Source organism: Chinchilla lanigera, unplaced genomic scaffold (genome assembly GCF_000276665.1).
Source record: "Chinchilla lanigera isolate Chin_1 unplaced genomic scaffold, ChiLan1.0 scaffold00018, whole genome shotgun sequence".
Taxonomy (NCBI): Eukaryota; Metazoa; Chordata; class Mammalia; order Rodentia; family Chinchillidae; genus Chinchilla; species Chinchilla lanigera.
Genome location: NW_004955419.1, coordinates 27,316,859 through 27,334,260, shown reverse-complemented (window position 1 = coordinate 27,334,260; position 17,402 = coordinate 27,316,859). Strand labels below are relative to the sequence as shown.

Below are 17,402 nucleotides of genomic sequence, written 5' to 3'. Positions count from 1 at the left end.
AAAAAAAAAAAAAACAAAAACAAACCAAAACAAACAAACAAACAAAAAGATTGCCATATAGGAAAGGAAAGCTAAGCACATGTGCTGTCAGTGCAAGCAAGACGTGTGCATGGAACATGCAAATGTCATATGTGAAGTCTGCCTTGGGTGTGACAGTTGAGGCAAAGCTCATTTCTGTGGTAGACTTTTGTTAGTGTTTACACTATCATTCACATAGGTTCCTATTTTTGATGTGAACGTTTAGGTTTTGTAAGCACTTAAACAGCTGATGTGTGCGGCAGGAGGATCATTGTGAGTTTGAGAGCAGCCTGGGCTACAAAGTGAGCTCAAGGCCAGCCTGAACTGCATAGAGAGACCCTGTCTCAAAAAGACAAAACAAAACAAACAAAACAAAACAAAAAAACAAACTAACCAAAAAACCCAGCTGATGTGAAAATCTTGATGTCTATTCTAAGTACACCACACATACTACGAATTTAAAATTTTACCTTATTGATATTTAATGTTCTTGTTAACTACACACTGTATAATATAATAAGAACCTCCTGAAAGAACAGCAAGACCACTGAAATGTTGAGTACGTCCTACACAAAGGCCAGGAAAGCAAAACACATGTGCTGTCAGTGTAAGCGATGCATGTGTATGGAACATGTTGTTGTCACGCGTGCAGACTGCCTCAGGTGTGATAATTGAAGTGAAGATTTTTTTTGTAGAGTGCTATTGGTATTTTCATTGTAGTTCACATGGGATTTATTTCTGATGTTCTTTTTTAGACTTTGTACACCAAAAGCAGTTGATGTTGAAAATTTTGGTGCTTTTTTTTTATCAACAATATATATTAAAAACTCAATACTATACTTTTGTGATTTTTTCCTATCAAGTACTCATTGCTTAATATAGTAAAACTCTTAGAATTAATAATTCATCAAGAGAAATATTCTAAAGAGTAAATGGGTCTGACAGACCATGACTATGTGTGGTGTTTATGTGCCTTGATGAAAAACTTCGCCTCATGCTCCAAGGGCTACATTGCAGGTGTTGGGTAGTTTGTCCCTGCGACGGGAAAGCCGATTAATACAGGGGCCTGAGGAGCAGCTCACTTTCATTTCCCTGGCACCATTCCCAGGCTTTCTATCTTGTCCTGTACTCTGTCCTGTCATTTTTCTTAGCCTCACCCTGGAGACACAGAACAGAGCTTCTTCCTCAAATTAAACCTTGACCAAAGCTCCAAGCAGGTTTATTGCCCCACCAGCTCCTTATCTGGGAGTTTTGGGCAGCAAGGGTCACTGGGGGTTTTCTAAGACACGGAATACCTGGAAGTTCCACTTCCTTCTCCCTGTCCGGTTCCCGGTAAGAAGCTTCCAGGTCTGTCTTTGGACAAAGCGGAGCACTGAGGTCATGGAGGTAAACACTTTGCTCTGGGCTGAGGCCCTGTAGTTTCACTTCTGTCTGGGACAGTCATCTGGTCAGGGGTCCTGCATTCCACTGTGAGCGGGACCCTTATGGCCCCACAAATCAGACCTCATCCTGCAGTTCAGAGTCAGGCTCACTGACATCACTAGCACCCTCTCAGAGCCTGGCGACCTGCTGGGCATGATGGGGCAGAGACAGGGATGATGCGGACAGGATGAGATTGATGGGTGCTCAACTGGTGGGAGACTGCCACAGGGAACCAGCAAGTGCAGCAACCTGAACAGGGCCACAGTGCAGTCTGCAGTAGTGGGTGGCAATCTGCAGACCAGGGAAGGTCTCTGGGAGGGCATGTTTGAATGTGTAAAGGCCGAGCAGAGCAAGACCAGCAGAGAGGGGATGGGAAGACACGCCACGCAGAATGCGCTGCGCGAAAGCACCCTGCTGGGGTGGAGCCAGGAGTTTGCAGTGTGTGGGGTGAGGTGGGAAGCTGGGTACCTGGCCAAGTGCAGGGCCATGAGGGCTGCAGCTGGACAGGGAACTGAAATGAACAAAGGCTATGAATGCCAGCCTAGCAGCTGGCAAGGAGACAACGGGGAGTCATCAGGTTTGTAACTGGGATGTAGCAGGGTTAGAGCTGAAGTGGGTTTTACCTCTGCCATTAGGAAGGTAGAACCCTCAGCCTGGGAAAAGTTTTTTTTTTTCCTCAACACTGAGCTAATATCTAAGGAAGAACAAGAGGGTTTTGTTTCATGCCTGGCTCCCAAGGGCTGCATTCTCCCACAGAGGTGTTGTGGGGCCCTGTAAGGTAGAGGAGGAGGATCCCAAGGGCTTCCTTGTTTGGATTCAGGAGGAAAAGAGTGTAAACGCCCTGTGTCTACAGCCCCCAAACAAGACTCAGGGCCTGCCAGCACCGGCAGGACAGCCCAACACCCCATCTCTTCGCTCAGTACCACACACAGAAGGATGATGGGAAATTCTTTCCTGCTTCTCTCTCATCTGCTTATTGCCATGGAGATAAATGCTGCTGCTCAGCCTTAATCAATTCCCCAGGTAGGGGCTGAAACAGCTGGCAGGAGATGGTGTGTGGGCACCTAAGCACTCTGGGCCAGCTGGCCAGGGAGGGCAGGATGCAAACTATGTCTCCGCCTTACATTTCAAGTGCCAGAAGCCAGAGGCTATGAAGATGGGAAGAGGAAGGAAAGATGTCAGGGCTCCTGTAGGAAAAAGCAATTCTGCCCAAGACTGGCTATGAGGACAGGTGATGGCGCCTCACTTGCGTGTGTTCGCTGATGCTTTATAGCAGCGGGTCTGAGTGCATCAGGGTCTCCTGGAGGGCTGGTTGCCACCCGCACTGTCAGGCTCACGCTACTTTCTGTCACAGGAGGGCTGGGCAGGGCCTGAGAATCTGAATTCCTGACAGGTTCCAAGAGGGCTAAGAAACAGCTGGTTGCAGGACCACTCCTGGAGAGCACTGCTCTACAGTCCTGCTTATGATCTGCAAAGTCCCTTCCAGTTACCATCTAATTTACTCCTCAAAACCACCTTGGGAGCCTGGTGTGGTGGTGCATGCCCAGAATCCCAGCACTCAGGAGGCTGAGGAAGGAGGACAGCTATGAGTTCAAGACCAGCATAGGCTACATAATGAGTTCAAGGCCAGCCTGGGCTACATAGCAAGTTTAAAGTCAGCCGAAGCTACACAGCAAACTACACAGCGAACTACACAGCAAGACCTTAACAAAACTCAAAACAAAGCCACTTTGGGATGGGGAGAATTATCCCCATTTCATGGAAGTAGACTGTGGTGCTCAGCTCAGAGCAGAGGAGTCACTCTTCTGAGGTTATACAACCAGCAAGCAGCCAGAACCTGCTGTCCAGACTCCAAATGCTCCAGGAACGCACAGGCACTCCCTAAATCCCGGAACCCTCGGTGGTGGTCCTTGGCTTGCTTTCTCCCAGATACACTTTTCAATGCGTACACTGCTCTCTGGCCACACACAGGAACAGGCCGTCCTCCTTCTCCTCCTAGTGCTCCAGGGCCCTTCCAGCTCACTGGAGCTGCATGTGAGATGAAATTCATTTGCCATTGCTTCTGCCCCACGACGGTTCCCCGGGTGAACCGCAGCAGCCCAGTGCGGGTGGCTAAGGTGTGGGCTTCAGAATCAGAGAGCAGGAGCCAGACTGACTTTCTTAAATCTCAGCACCTACCTCTCACTGGACCGCTGTGAGACAGGGCAAGGAGTTTAACAGAGCATTTAGTCCTGGCATGCAATAATTTCTCAATAAATGGTAGTAAGCACTAGACCCAACTGGGATCTCTTTATGAAATCACTGTGCCTCAGCTGCCTTATCAGTAAACTGGGTCAATAAAGAGCCTACCATAAAGGTTCTTTAGTAAGGATGCAATATGCTCATTCATTGAAAATGTATCCAAGCTGAGTCTGGCCTGGGGGAGCTATGTGTTAGTCTGCTCCCGTGGTCCTTTTTTGTAAGCCAGTGCTTCAGCACCAGAGACACTCTTCGTTAACACATGTAAGCAAAAACACGAAAGGCTAAGCAACCTGGTGTGAATTGAAAATTTAAAAAGTGGTGAGGAACCCAACACAATGACCAGGCACTTCAGGCCACAGAACCACGCACTTAACAATGGTTAACATGGGAGATTTTGTCACGTATAGTTTACCTCAATAAAACAAAAATGAAGGTCTAAAAGCAGCAGGACTATCAGCCCAGCTTCCTTGTGGCCTTGGTATCCTTAGCCTCCCTCTTGTCACCTCCTTTCTTGAGCAGCTCCTGCCTCTTGGCCCTTCCAGGCCCTCGCCTGCAGCTGGCCCCTGCCGTGGTTTTAGAGGTAGGGTACGGGGCAGGTTGTTCCAACTGCTCTCCCTCTTCAAACTTCTGGCTACTCTTCAGGCCCTGGGGCAAACGGAGTGCTGGGGGGCAAGGAGCCTTACTATTTCCTCCCCACGCAACTGGACCCCCCTGAGGACAGCCTTAGTGACCCTTTCCCAGGCCCAGGTGAAGGGATGCTTCTCTTCCCACTCCCCTCCTCATGAAGGAAGGGCAGGTGCAGCTTTAGGGCCCTAGTACATGAAAGGGAACAAGCATCCTGCCTGTCATCCTCCTGATGCAATAGGAAGGCTCCGAGGGAGAATGGAGGCAAAGGTTGCACGGGTTATGTACGACATGACGTGATCGCACCAAGGGACACGGGATGCGGGCCCTGGTTAGGGACCTGGGGGGAATCCCTCTGTTGTGCTCAAGCACTGGCCGCCCCACCCAGTGGCCAAGAGACTTCACATTTTCTCATCTGCAATATTAAACGAATTAACATCTGTCAGGCCCTTGGAACCCTGTTGGCTCAGGGTCAACGGAAGCTATGTATATGTCAACTAACTAAATTCAAAGTAAGTAAATAATGGTGATTTTCACTGGTTGCTCATTATGAGCCAGGCACTGTCCTGAGTGGTTCACCAGTATTAACAGATTGCAATGAATATTTAGCAAAAACAAAAACAGGCTTTATTTGTGTTTTGGTACCAAGAGATGCAACCTAAGGCATTGTACATGCTAGACAAGTGTTCCACCATGGGGCTACATCCTCAGCCCATCTTATGTCAGGACACGATCTTGCTAAATGGCTGCAGCTGGGGCTACAGGGGGCCATCCCCACACCTGGCTCGAATATGTGTTTTGAACAGCATTTACAGATTAAACCAGGGCACTAATCATCCATATTCCTTTACCTCCTTTTAAAGCAGCACAATTCAAACCCAAAAGAAGTCATCTGTACTAGGAGCGCCAGAACCCCAGTAACTGGATGAAAACAGAGGTGGTGCCCCCCCTACCCCTCAGTGCTGAGTTAGAATCTAAAGCTCCAGCTCTCATTGAACCTAATTTTCAGCCAGACCCATGGACCTCTCTCTCAAGTGATCTTTACAACACTTTATATCTGGGAGTAAGAAACGGATACGATGTCCTGTTTCCAGATCAGAGCCCTAGGGGGCCACCCAGCCCAGCTCTCCGCTCCCCTCCCCTACACCTCTCCACCTGAATACTCCTGGGCTTTGGCTTGCACCAAGCCTGTGATGAGGGGCTCAGAAGTCAGCTGTTAGGGTTCCTCTCTTCTACCATGCTCTCCCCATCTCTGGCCCTGGAGCACACCAACCACATCTGTTGCTTCTGGTCCATTAGCAGCCTCACACAGACCCAGCCTCAGGCCCCTGCGAATGATCTGCTTTAGGTTGGGAAGTTTTTTATGTGGCTCAATTTCCCATCTCCTCTCCACTTTGGTTGTCATTGCACGGTGCTCGAAGGCACCCCCTTTTCACCCAGTCTGGCCCCCAGACCACGTCAAGCGCTCAGTGGGGACTGAAACCACTCAAAACAGGTCCCCCAAAGGGTCCCAGACTCTACACCTGAGAACGACTGCACTGAGACCCTAAGAGCTCATGGGGTGTATAAAGGGAAACTGAGTCAGCCTGCCCAACACTACCCACACAGGCCAGAAAAATAAACAGGATCCTGGCCTCTGGCCTCATAGCCCAGGAGTCCTGTAAGACACAGAACAAAGTTTCCTTTCATCGTGTGCCTGGATACAGTATCAAATATTTTGTTCCTTATCAGTATTGCTGTAAGTAATAGTGGAAACTTGTTTGTGGAGGGACAAATTCCAAGGATGGCCCAGGCAGGAAGAAAGGCCTTATAATCGTGAGGGTGGGGGTCACTTACCCCATCAGTGCCTTCTTTGGGCTTAGACCTTTGAAAGGTGAGCTCTGTTTCTCCTGAGAGATGTTTGGGCTGGGAAGATGGGGCTCCTAAAGGTCAGGAGAGCAGATGGACCCCAGGTCTTTTCTGCTAGAAGAGCCATCAGAGTACCAGTGGCTGCAGGCTGTACCTGGTAAACTGAAGCACTCATCTCAACTTGCATGTTCCAAGGTCCCAGCTGCAGACACCCCTGTGTGGACCACAGGTCGCCAGAGAATGGGTAGGAAAATAGAAAAGACCTCATCAGAACAAAGCTTGCCCACAGTCATGGCTGTAGCAGCCACACAGAAGGGATCGGGGGTTTAGAGAAGCAGATTCCTAACTTTTTGATCATTCCTTTTAAAGGAAGAAAAAAAATTGAGCTCTCCCCATAATATTTTATGTTATATCCACGTACCCATCAGAAGCCTCGAGACATAACATGTACATGGACAGATTCTTCATTAGCCAGACAGGCTGTCAGTCTATATTGCAGAGTGCCCCTCAAAACAGGCTTGTGGCGCACACCTGTACACCTGGAATCCCTGCGAGTCCAGAGCCTGAAGCAGGAGGATAAGTCCAAGGACAGCTTGGGCAATGTAGTGAGACCTGCCTCAAAATTTTTTTAAAAAAACCTTTTTTTCCACTAACCCCCTTCCCCTCCCCCATTAAAAAGGAGACTCTCTGGCTGACTTCTTGTCTGACTCCATTAGCTTGTCATTGCTCTTCCCCTGTCTGGTGGCTGATGAAGTGATCGGGCTGGAAGCCCACAGTCTGTTTCTTCACAGCCTTGTCCACATGTGCCAGCACGATCAGGACTGCTAACCCAGTTTTTCAAATTTCTTGTCAATTTTGGGGTCGTCACGAGTGGCTAATATAAACTATAAATCTGACCTGTATTGATTAGTTTGGATTCACTTGGATTAACCCGAGTCAGGGACGTCCCTCCTCCTCTGGGTGTCTCCCCTTCTCTCCAGAGACGTCTGGATCACACGAGACATGGCTGCCTGACACTCCAGCCGTGGAGGGATCAGGGTGTCCACACCTAACTCTTTCCTCACAGGTGCAGTGCACATTTTACCTGCACCCTGGTGGGCACTGGTGCAGCCCCTGATGTACGTCCCTGGGAAGACCAGGGGACATGGAGAGAGGTCTCACCTTGCAAGGGAGGGGAGACATTCTCGTCAGGCTTGGTGTAAAACTGCTCCCCCCGCTTCTATAGGCGCTCATGCAAGTACCCAGTGCTGACCTGACCACACCGTCTCCTCTCCAGACTCCTGTCACCTGCCAGACGGAACCAACCCTTTGCCAACATCCCTGGTAGATCAATAAACACAGGCCCTGAATCCACTACCCTGCTGGCTCCAGCTCTGGGGACAGTGTCTGGGCCACATGACAAGCAGATGCTATGCACACCCATTTCCCGGGACATCACCTTGCTCTCATTAACACTCTAAATCCTTCCCCCACGGACCATTTTCCACACCATCAGGCAAACTCCACGACTGGATGAAGGAGGCTATCTAAGCACTGGTGAGGGAGAGTGGACCAAACCCAGCCCAGGGCAGGACCAAACCCACCAGGGTGGAGGCTTTTCGCTGCAGCTCACCTTCCTCTGTATACCGCCCCCCTGCAAATCAGGCCTGTGACGGGCACTGCTGGATCAGTCAAAACCCAGGGGTCCCTCCCTGGCACCCTTCCTTACACCCAAAGCCAAACCATCACTAATCCCATCCTCCCATCCCATGTCTGCAACATCTCTCAGATTTGCCTATTTCCACTCCCACTGCCGGGACCACCCCATCTCCTGTTATTTAGTCTTTGCAGCCAACCATCTTGCATATTTCCAAAATATGCAAATCTGAGCCTTCCACTTCCGGGCCACACCTCTCTCTCTCCACGTTCATCTTGCCTAGGGATCTGAGCTGCGGACACACCGGGTGCTTTTAATTCCTCAAAGGCCAGTTTCCTCCACCCTCCAGGGCCTTTGCATAGGCCGTTTCTCCTGTCCAGCGCTCCCCAGTCCCCACCCTCATCTTCTCATCTTTCAGAATTCAACTCAAAAATTCTTTCCTCCTGGCAGCCTTAGGGCTAGGCCTATTCTCTCCTGCGTCCTCCCCTCTCTTCTCCTGCAGGTACCTGCCCTAGGTTTTGGTGACTGGATGCTGACTGTCCATGTCCCCTTTGTCCTCATGAGCCCAAGCAAGGCTTGGGTGTGTTTTGCTCTGCTTTAATACAGGGGCTTGTGCTTCACTGCAGAAAGCAATCAATACGTGAACAAAGGTCCTATTCAAAAAATTAAACTGAAAAATAGCATTTTAGGGAGTGAATGGGTCAGTCTGGGCAAGACTCCAGGATTCTGTGTGGGGTGGATCTTGGTGGCCTTCTTCCAGGAAGGGCCACCAGCCAAGCTGCTCCTGGTAATGGTCATAGCAAGGATGAGGCTAACGACCAGCCAACAAGCTCTCAAAGTCCTTCCTGTCACTATCTCCTCAGCCCTCCTCCATAGCTCATAGCACGGGGCATTCAATGACCAGTGCCCTGGAGCACTTCTGACCTGGCATACATCCACTCTGCAGTATGCACACTGTCTCTTTCCTAAGGGCCAGGACTCAGGGGTTTGACCCTTGAGGGTTTGGATGAGCGGAAGATGCTAAGATCTAGTAAAAGCAGGTTCACAGCCCAGGTTTACCTCTTGCTGGCTGTGTGACCCTGCAAAATGACTTAACTACTCTGGGCTGGTTTCCTCACCTATGAAAAAGGGACTTAGGGCTGCTGTGAGGACTAAATACGTGAAGGCCTATTAACAGAACGGGGGCATCTGACACATATCAGATGGTTCTAAGACATACAGATTTACACCTTTGGTTGTTGCAGCACTGGGAATTGAACTCAGGACCCTCACACTGAGCTATATCCTTAGTCCTTTTCTTATTTTTTGAGACAGGGTCTTTTTAAATCACTGAGTATCCCGGGGTGGGCTTGAACTTGCCAACATCCTGCCTCAGCCTTCCAGAGCCCTGGGATTACTGGCATGTGCCACTATGTCTAGCCAGGTTTACACCTTAACTTCTCGGAAATTAGGATGCAATTCACAGTCTTGTCTCCTGCTTTTGCCTTCTTAATGGGTTACAAAATAATAGACGGAACCCAATCGTCAATGAAATATGGCAGTAGCATTCGCTCCCCGCAACCCCTGTACTGACTGTAGGGCTCTCACCACCGCTCCCTTAAATTTTGAGACAGTGTCTCACAAGTTCACCAGGCAGGACTTGAACTTGTGATCCTTCTGCCTTAGGCTCCCAGAGGGCTGTGAAGAGGCTGAAAAGCCCAAATTTGAGGGGCCAAAGACCAAGAACAAACATGGCGGAGGGAAGGGGTCCACTGGAGTCTGGCCTCACCCTAGAATCCCGCTGAACACCAGAGCCTGAGGGCTCACGTCCTTTCCCAGCCAGGGGCCTCCTGGGTCTGTCCCCACTTTCCAGTCCCACTGAGGGTGGCCCCAACTCCAGCAGGACACTCACCTTCTGGCTCTGACCCTATGCTCCTGCTGCTGCTGCGGGATCCTGGCTTTAGGCTGTCTGGTCACAATGCCACCTATGTCTCTAACCACCCAGGCACTCAGGCTTGCTCCCAGGAAGGGAGCCCTGGGACCCATCTCGAGACCCCGAGACCCGTCCTCCAGTGCGACTCTTCCCTCCAGCCATGCTCCCTCTGTTCCAAAGGCTGGCTGCATCCCGTCTATCACCCAGGCTCACGGAGTCCTCCCACAGCGGGTGCTCCTCCACCCTCCAGCCCGATGACATCAGACGGCCTGATTACTTTGTAATTTACCTAATAATTTATTGTAACCTCTATTATATCTACAGATATCACTAAAATCTTTATAGAAATACAGTAAAATATCTACCATGCCTAAAAATTTCAAAACACATAGAAAAGATGAAAGAAAACACAATTTGGTCACTTCTTGATTGCCAATGCGCTGTCTCTCTGAATCCTTGTCTATTTTCCTGTGCAAGGATAAATTCTTTTATCGCACTTGAACCCCAATGGGCTCATGCCACACCATGCTCTTCTGCCTGCCCCCCCCCAATTAACTCAGACTGCAGACCCCTCTCAGTCACACCAGCTCACAGGGTGGTCCATCACCCCGCGTCCCTACACCCCGACGCCTGGCCAGAGCATCCAGGCCTCCAATGCTTTGGGCCTGAAGATTTCTGTGGACACTGTCCCTCCTCTTCAGCAGGGCTGTGGCCTGTGATTGGGTCACAGCTGCCCTCAGGGCCCCCTCCAAGTGAAGCCACACCCTGGTGCAGAAATACTCGGGAGCTCTTAAATCAAAGGGTGTGCTGTTAGTGGCGTCTGTCTGTCCCTGTCATCGTGGGCTTTGATTGCAGCCCTGCCTCAGCCGGCCAGGTACTCCCCTCTCCTCCCCCCAGGGCTCCACAAACAACAATCACAGGTGCCTGGAGCTTCACAGTTCCAAAGGTGTCTCCATCCCCTCCTCTGGTTTTGAGCCCTACACCAACTCCATAAATTAGGCAGCTATTTATTATCTGTACCTCACAGATGAAGAAACTGAGATTCAGAGAGGTGGGATAATTCACCCATTTTTCTCGCTTCATAAGTAGCTAACTCCAAATATTCTCTTCATTTTATAGATGAGGACACTGAGGCATAAAGAAGGGCCACGACTTGCCTAAAGAACCGTCAGAGGCACAGGTCCTTTTGCTCTACCACATCCCTTTTCTGCTCCGCTGGACTCCCAGGCCTCCGGAAGCTCACTTCTGTCTCCTCCGGCACTAGCTGGGCCCAACCTGGTCTAGCCAGGTGTGGAGGGAGGTTGGGGGCTGTCTGTGGCGGACTCAATCCCCCAGCAAGGCCAACGCTCTAGGTCAGCTTAGAGCAAGCAAGGAGCTGCCCCTCTGTTGAGTACCCCATGTGCCACGCCCATGCCAACACTTGCATGCACATCTCCCTTTAGTCTGCACTGTGCCATTATGATGCCACTGTACAGGTGGAGGGGCAAAGACCCTGGCCCAAGACCACCCAATGGCTGAGCTGGGGCTGGAAGCCGGGGCTGTATCCCTGGTAGCAGGAGGCCCAGGGAACCTGTGGGCACCAGAGCCAGAAAAGAAATGCACCGTCAGGTCACAGGGAACAACTCCCAGGGGCCTGAATCTGGGCAAAGCCCCAGCCTCTCCCTGTCACCCCGCCCCTCCCATCCAGGGCCGGCTGAGAGACAGCACTTGGGCGCAGGCTGCTCTGTGGTCCCCAGAACTCACTAGGGCAGGGTGGCAGCGGCCCCTTGCAGACTCCAGGCCAGGGCCAGGCTGGAAACAGCTGTCACATTGACCCTGCATGTGTTCTCAGCTCTGATTCCTTCTCTTTTTTTTGGTGTCAGAGAAATCGAACTCAGGACCTCACAGTTGCCAGGTGATTCCTTCTTACTGGAGCAAGACCTCTCATATCTGTTCCTGACCACTCCACATGCTGGGCAGCGCCCTGACTTCCACTCGGGCTCATTCTGACTATGATGTGATGCTGGGGGTGGAGTGGGTAGGGGCTGGGGCCGAGGGGTATTTTAATGGAACCCACCCAGGCTGACATTCTTGCATTTGCCTAAAGTCAGCAGCGCCCAGGAACTGAGATCCTGGACACAGCAGGCAGGTGCCTGAGGTGCTAATGTATGTTCCAGGGCCAGTTACCCAGCTGTTCTGGGCCTCAGTGTCCTCATCAGTAAAGTGGGGCTATAAGGATAAGACAGAAAGTAAACACATAAAAATGTTTATATTGATTACCTGGGATGAGGGCAAGAGAAGATATGGGAAATTTATTTTCTATCTGTTTTCTTGTTTCTAAAATTCTCTCTTATCATCAAGTACTAGTAATGGAAAAAACAAATGTACTTTCTTTGTAAGTTAACTTTCCTGAGGTACAAGTTACACAAAGCTTAACACATCTGTTTAAAAGTGGAATAATAATACTACCTACCAGCTGGGAAAATAGCTCAGTGGCATAAGCGCCTGCCTGGCAAGCGCAATGTCGTGAGTTCAATTCTCAGTACCACACACACACAAAAATAATACTACCTACCCTCTAGGTTTTATGAAGATCAAGAGGTTAATGAGTGTAAAATCTTAAGACTTCTCAGAGCATAAGAAGTGTTAACGCCAGTTTCAGTCCATGAGCCCAGGGCTACCCTGGCTTCCTCCTCTTCCTGCTCAGTCGGCCTGGACCCCACTGCGACTGTAGCACCAAGCTCAGTGGATCCTCTGTCCTCTCATTCATCACCCAGGGTCACCCTCCCCGAGGCCTGGACTGCTCTGACAGCTCCCTCCCTGGATGCCGTCCTAGCCCGTGTGGGCTGCCGTAACAAAACGCTACAGGCCACATGGCTCACAACAACAGAAGTTTATTTCTACAGTTCTGGAAGCTGGAAGCAAAGATAAGAGCAGATCTGGTGTCTGGTGTGGACCTGCTTCCTGGGTCCTCACGCAGTGGAAGTGGGGCGGGTCTCTTGCATAAGGGCGCTCATCCCATCACGAGAGCCCCGCCACCGGGATCCAGTCACCTCTTGAAGACTCCAGTTCTTAACAGCACGGCCGTGGGGGCCAGGCTTTCCACAAATGAATGTGAAGGGTCCCCAGCAAGTAGACTACAGTAACCTCAGAGGAATCATAACAGCAATGCATGTGGCCATACCCTGACCCTGTGCAAAAGCCTTTCATGACTCCCCGCTGCCCAGCAAAAGCCCTACACAGGTGCAAGTCTCTGGGTCCTTCTTTTCAATCCTGGCCTTCCTTCCAGCTGTCACACCTCAGTGACAGGAGTCACTGGTGAGGAGGCAATACGCTATTTTTCACAACCCTTAGGCTGTAACTACTTGTTAGATCCTTCTTGTGTATCTCTGTCTTCCTGAGAAACCACTTTGAAGATACCACCATGTATTACAGCCGCCATTGATATTTTCCTACTAACCTATCTATAACTCTGTAATGTCTGTATTGTTCCTATCCTATTTCATAAATGGATCCATGTTTATTATTATGCGTTTCCTACAACAACTATTGAGAATAGTTAATGATTATTCAATAGGTCACTCATGTATAGCTCTATTTATTTTCTTTAGAAGCCACTTTGAAGTTACCTAAGTATAGTACAACAACTCTTGATAATCTCCTACCTCTTTTGTCTGTCACTCACTATTATTTGTCTATTTGTTTTCCTGAGAAACTATCTTGTAGATAACAATATGTAAAACAATAACCATTGATAATTTCCTAAAAAAAAAAACAAAAAAAAGCCCTAGCTTTTCTTCAGACAATGCTCAAGCAAGTTACTTAACCTTCCTGTACCTTTGTCTTCTTAATCAAAAAAGAGGGCTAAAAAACCAGTTCCTCACAAACTTGTAGGACTCCCTGCTACACAAGGGAGCAGGGTTCACAGTGTGAACCTGGCCTCTCTCACCTCCTCTCCTCTTTATCCTCCCTCGCTGTATTCCGACCCGCTGCACCTTCAACAAGCCAGCCTTGTCCCCGCTCAGGGCCTTCGCAGTGGCCCCTCAGAAATCAGTCCAGTTCACACCTCCCAGGAGTCGCCTGTGCAAGGAGCCCCCCAGGATTCCCTCCTTAAAACTGTGACCCCTCTTTCCATCCCCCTACAGCCTTTACCCGCTTCCATTCTATTTGCTCCATCTCAACTCTCAGTCTGTTTCACTTACTGTCAGTTGTCTGCCTTTTCCCCCTGATTGCCAGCTCCTTCAGGGCAGATCTGTTCTGCTTATCCTCAGACCTCCACCGCACTCCCAATGCTTAGAAAACACTTAGCAAAACGGCTGAGCCTGGTAAATACTGAGCAAACTACTGGCTATGAATGAATGTGTAAGCCCCTAAGACAGAAGCAAGCAAGAGTGGTCATCGGCATCGGCATCATTACCAATTCTTCAAGGCAGGGCCTGTGACCCTCCTCCTGGACTCCTCCGGGCATAATCACACCTTCTTAGTCCCACTGCACCCTGCCCGTCTCTCAATTATACTAAAAAACTGTAATTACATCTTTTAATTATATCTTTTTCTACTTTGGCTGCACCAAATGAAATTGCTATTTTTCATTAAGTCAAAAAACTGTCGGATATTGGCTATTTCGCATAGTTTTACCTAAAACTCATCCCACAGTGCTATGCAGGCCTACAGGAGGCACCTCAGGGCCTGGTGCAGGGGACATTGAAAAAATGTTTGGAGTGGGGTCACCCGGCCCTTCAGACAGGGTGTGATTGCAAAGCGCCTCTTACCTGTTGTGAGGCAGGCGAGGCTTTGGCTGCAGACTGGAAATAACAGAGCCCCCGCTACATTATTTCGGGTGCTCAGAGGATAAAAACTCACCAAGCTATAAAACAATCCAGGTCTGGCCATTTGAAAATAGCACAAGCTTAAGGCTGAAACCCCTTGCACGGAGGTGGGTCCTGCTTTAGGGGAATTCATTTAGGGGAGGGAGGCTGGCACAGGCTTTGATTGTCATTATGCTCCTGGCTCCGTTTAGTAAAATACCCTTGCCACGGAAACTTGTTCAGTCTGGCCCATAGGTTGCCAAGGCTAGAATGAATTCAGCTGCCACTGAGCCTGTGCCCATTTCATAGTCAGGGAAAGTGAGGTCCAGAACGGAGAGCAGACTGACCCAAAGGCACACACTGGGTCCAAGGTAGAGCCCATCCTGGGACCTAGGTCTGCTGGCTTCAGTCCCATGGCCCTGCCTCTGGATTACAATGCTTCTACACCAGCCAGACTCCAGTACTATAAGCTATACCATCACTACTTTCGAGGCTGCAGTTTTCAAATCAAACATTTAGAATGTTTTAACTAACACACCGGGAGTATCTTCACTGTAAAAGAAAAAACTCCTTTTAGGCAATAGTACTACATCCATCTCTCGCTCTTTAGTCATTTCCTTAGGGTAAAGTCCCCAAAGTAGAAGGTGAGGACCAAAGGGCAGGTAGGATCATTTTTATGGACTTTTGTAACAGGTTGCTAGATAACCCTGTGAAACGAAATGCCACAGGTGGATCCCTACAGCCTTGCCAGCACAGAGTTTTAACCTTTTGTGTGTACTTTTGCTGATTTTATAAAATAAATACTGCTTTCTCCTTACTGTATCATATGTATTTAAAAAATAAAAACCACTCTAGTCTTAGAATTAAGATCCGTGGACTGGTTTGCTGTGCCAGTCACGTTCCCTCTGGGGAGAGGGGATGCCTATCTATAAATTGAGGGAGCTGGGGTTGGTTTAAGACCCTTTACAGATAGATCAGATAGCCGATAATTCCATGAAACATTTGAAAAGTATTAGTGTATGACGGCTTTATAATAAGCTGAACTCTCCATCCTTCCAAATCAGGCCAAAATGGCTTGAACCAGCCGAGCAGGAACACGGGGCTCAGATTATGTGTGGAGATGACAGGGATTTAGGTAGCATTTAGGCTGTGCTTTGGAGCTAGGCTCAGGTGACAGCACATATACTTAGTCTGCTTTCACAAGGGGATAATAACACTCATTTGCGGTGCGGCAGCAAGGCCTTGCAGCTCCGCAGGGCATGGTTGTGGTCACTGCGCGTTCTTCAGTCCTGGAATCCCGTCACTCCCCACAAATGCTCATCCAGCCTCTGCTTGAACGCATGAAGTGTCGGGGCTCACCATCTGCCACGGGGCCCCTCTCCTCTTTGGCTGTAAGGGAGCCCCTGGATGAGGGGCAGCGTGAGACTGGCTGGCTCAGGACTGATTCCTAGAAACTGTCCCTCACTGGGGCAGGTGTCAGAGAAGGGACAGGAGGAGGGCAGGAAGGATCTGCAGAGAGGCTTGGTTCCTCCTCTCACTCTGCAGCCCCAAGAGGAGCTGGGAGGTGCGGGAGGCTCAGGGAATAGTCTAGTTCCGAGCACAGGTGGGTTCTAAAACTTTTTTTTTTTTTTTGGTTTTTCTCCGGTACCGGGAACCGAACTCACGACCTTGTGCTTGCCAGGCAAGCGCTTTGCCGCTGAGCTAAATCCCCAGCCCCCACAGGTGGGTTCTAAATGGGCCGGAACCATGTTCAGAACCACTGGCTCTGGGGCAGACAGCTCAGGTCCCTTTCTTCTTGCCTTTGCTCTCCGCTCAGGTTGTGTAGCCTGGAGTTGAGAGGGCCTGACCGCAGCCCCTGGACAGGGAAGGAGCGGTCCTGATGTCCAGGGCTTCTAGCAGGACCAGTGGGAGGGGCATTGGCTGGGAAGCAAACCCAGGTCTGATGCAGTGAGTGGGATCCCCATCATAAAGAGGACAGGACCTTCCAGAAGGGACCCTGCAGAGGGGCTGGGCCAGGTGCCTACTGTCCTTTGCACCCACAGGGCCTGGAACTAGGGCCTCAGGGGTGAGCTTCGCTGCGTACAGCCCCTGCAGACACAGCCCTACTGGTGCTGCCGTTCTGAGCAGGTGTGGCCGAGTCAGTACTTCCCACCAGGTTGGAGCACAGAACTGGGCTCCAGCAGCTGGCCAGGGCCTGGATGTGACCGTTCCATACTATTCCCTAAATGCAGGTGGACCTGGGACAGGCCAAGTCTGGCTACCTTCACCCCAGGGCTCCTCCAGTCTAGCTAATAAGGCCGGTCTTGGTGGGTAGTCTGCCGGACACCCAGCCCAGCCGGACTCAACAGGGACCTGGGGATCACCCGCCACGGTTTCCCGTATAGATCTGGCGCAGCTGGTCACCTAGCCGAGAGAAGGAGGGTCGCAACATGGGCACCCGGGCCAGAGCAGGGGCCTGTTGGGGCCGGCTGGCTGGCCGCGCCCAGGGCAAGCCGCCTCACCGCGGGCGCCGGGGGAGGGAACGGGTGTGCACACAGTGCCCATCCGGGCCCCGAGCCGTGGGGAGCCTGCACCTTGCAGCAGCCGCTCCCAGCAACGTGCCGAGGGGGGCCGCACGCACCCGCTATCTCGAAGGGGAAACTGAGGCCCAGAGATGAGCTTTGTGCAAGGTCACGCGGGGCGGCGGGAAGCCAGATCCCCGCGGCCCGCCGGGTGCCCCAGGCGGCTCACGGAACCAGCATCCCTCCCTCTCCGGGAACTGCAGTCCCGAGGCGCAGCGCGCACGTCCCGCCCGACGCCCATCTCGCAACCGACGCCCATCTCGCGGAGGTGCGGCGGGTGGCGCGAGCCGCCCTACCTTGCTGACCGCCGCGCAGGTGGCAGCGGTGTCCGGCTCCAGGTCCGCGCTCCGCGT

The 17,402-nt window shown here is 50.8% G+C and overlaps 1 protein-coding gene across 2 annotated transcripts in view; it reads right to left on the bottom strand.

The window, feature by feature from the left end:
- The window catches only part of Coro2a (coronin, actin binding protein, 2A), a 63,325-nt gene extending 52,228 nt beyond the window's left edge, over positions 1-11,097 (bottom strand). Inside the window, exon 1 of one of the 2 annotated variants that reach the window (XM_005382831.1) lies at positions 10,859-11,097. Coding sequence is in view for 1 of the 2 variants with exons in the window: in XM_005382829.2 (XP_005382886.2) it covers positions 6,308-6,328 (21 nt within the window). In the remaining variant the exon portion in view is untranslated. Of the gene's footprint in view, positions 1-6,307; positions 6,330-10,858 lie in introns of those variants that run through there. The other variant, XM_005382829.2, reaches the window with a different exon arrangement.
- Positions 11,098-17,402: the final 6,305 nt, after the last annotated feature.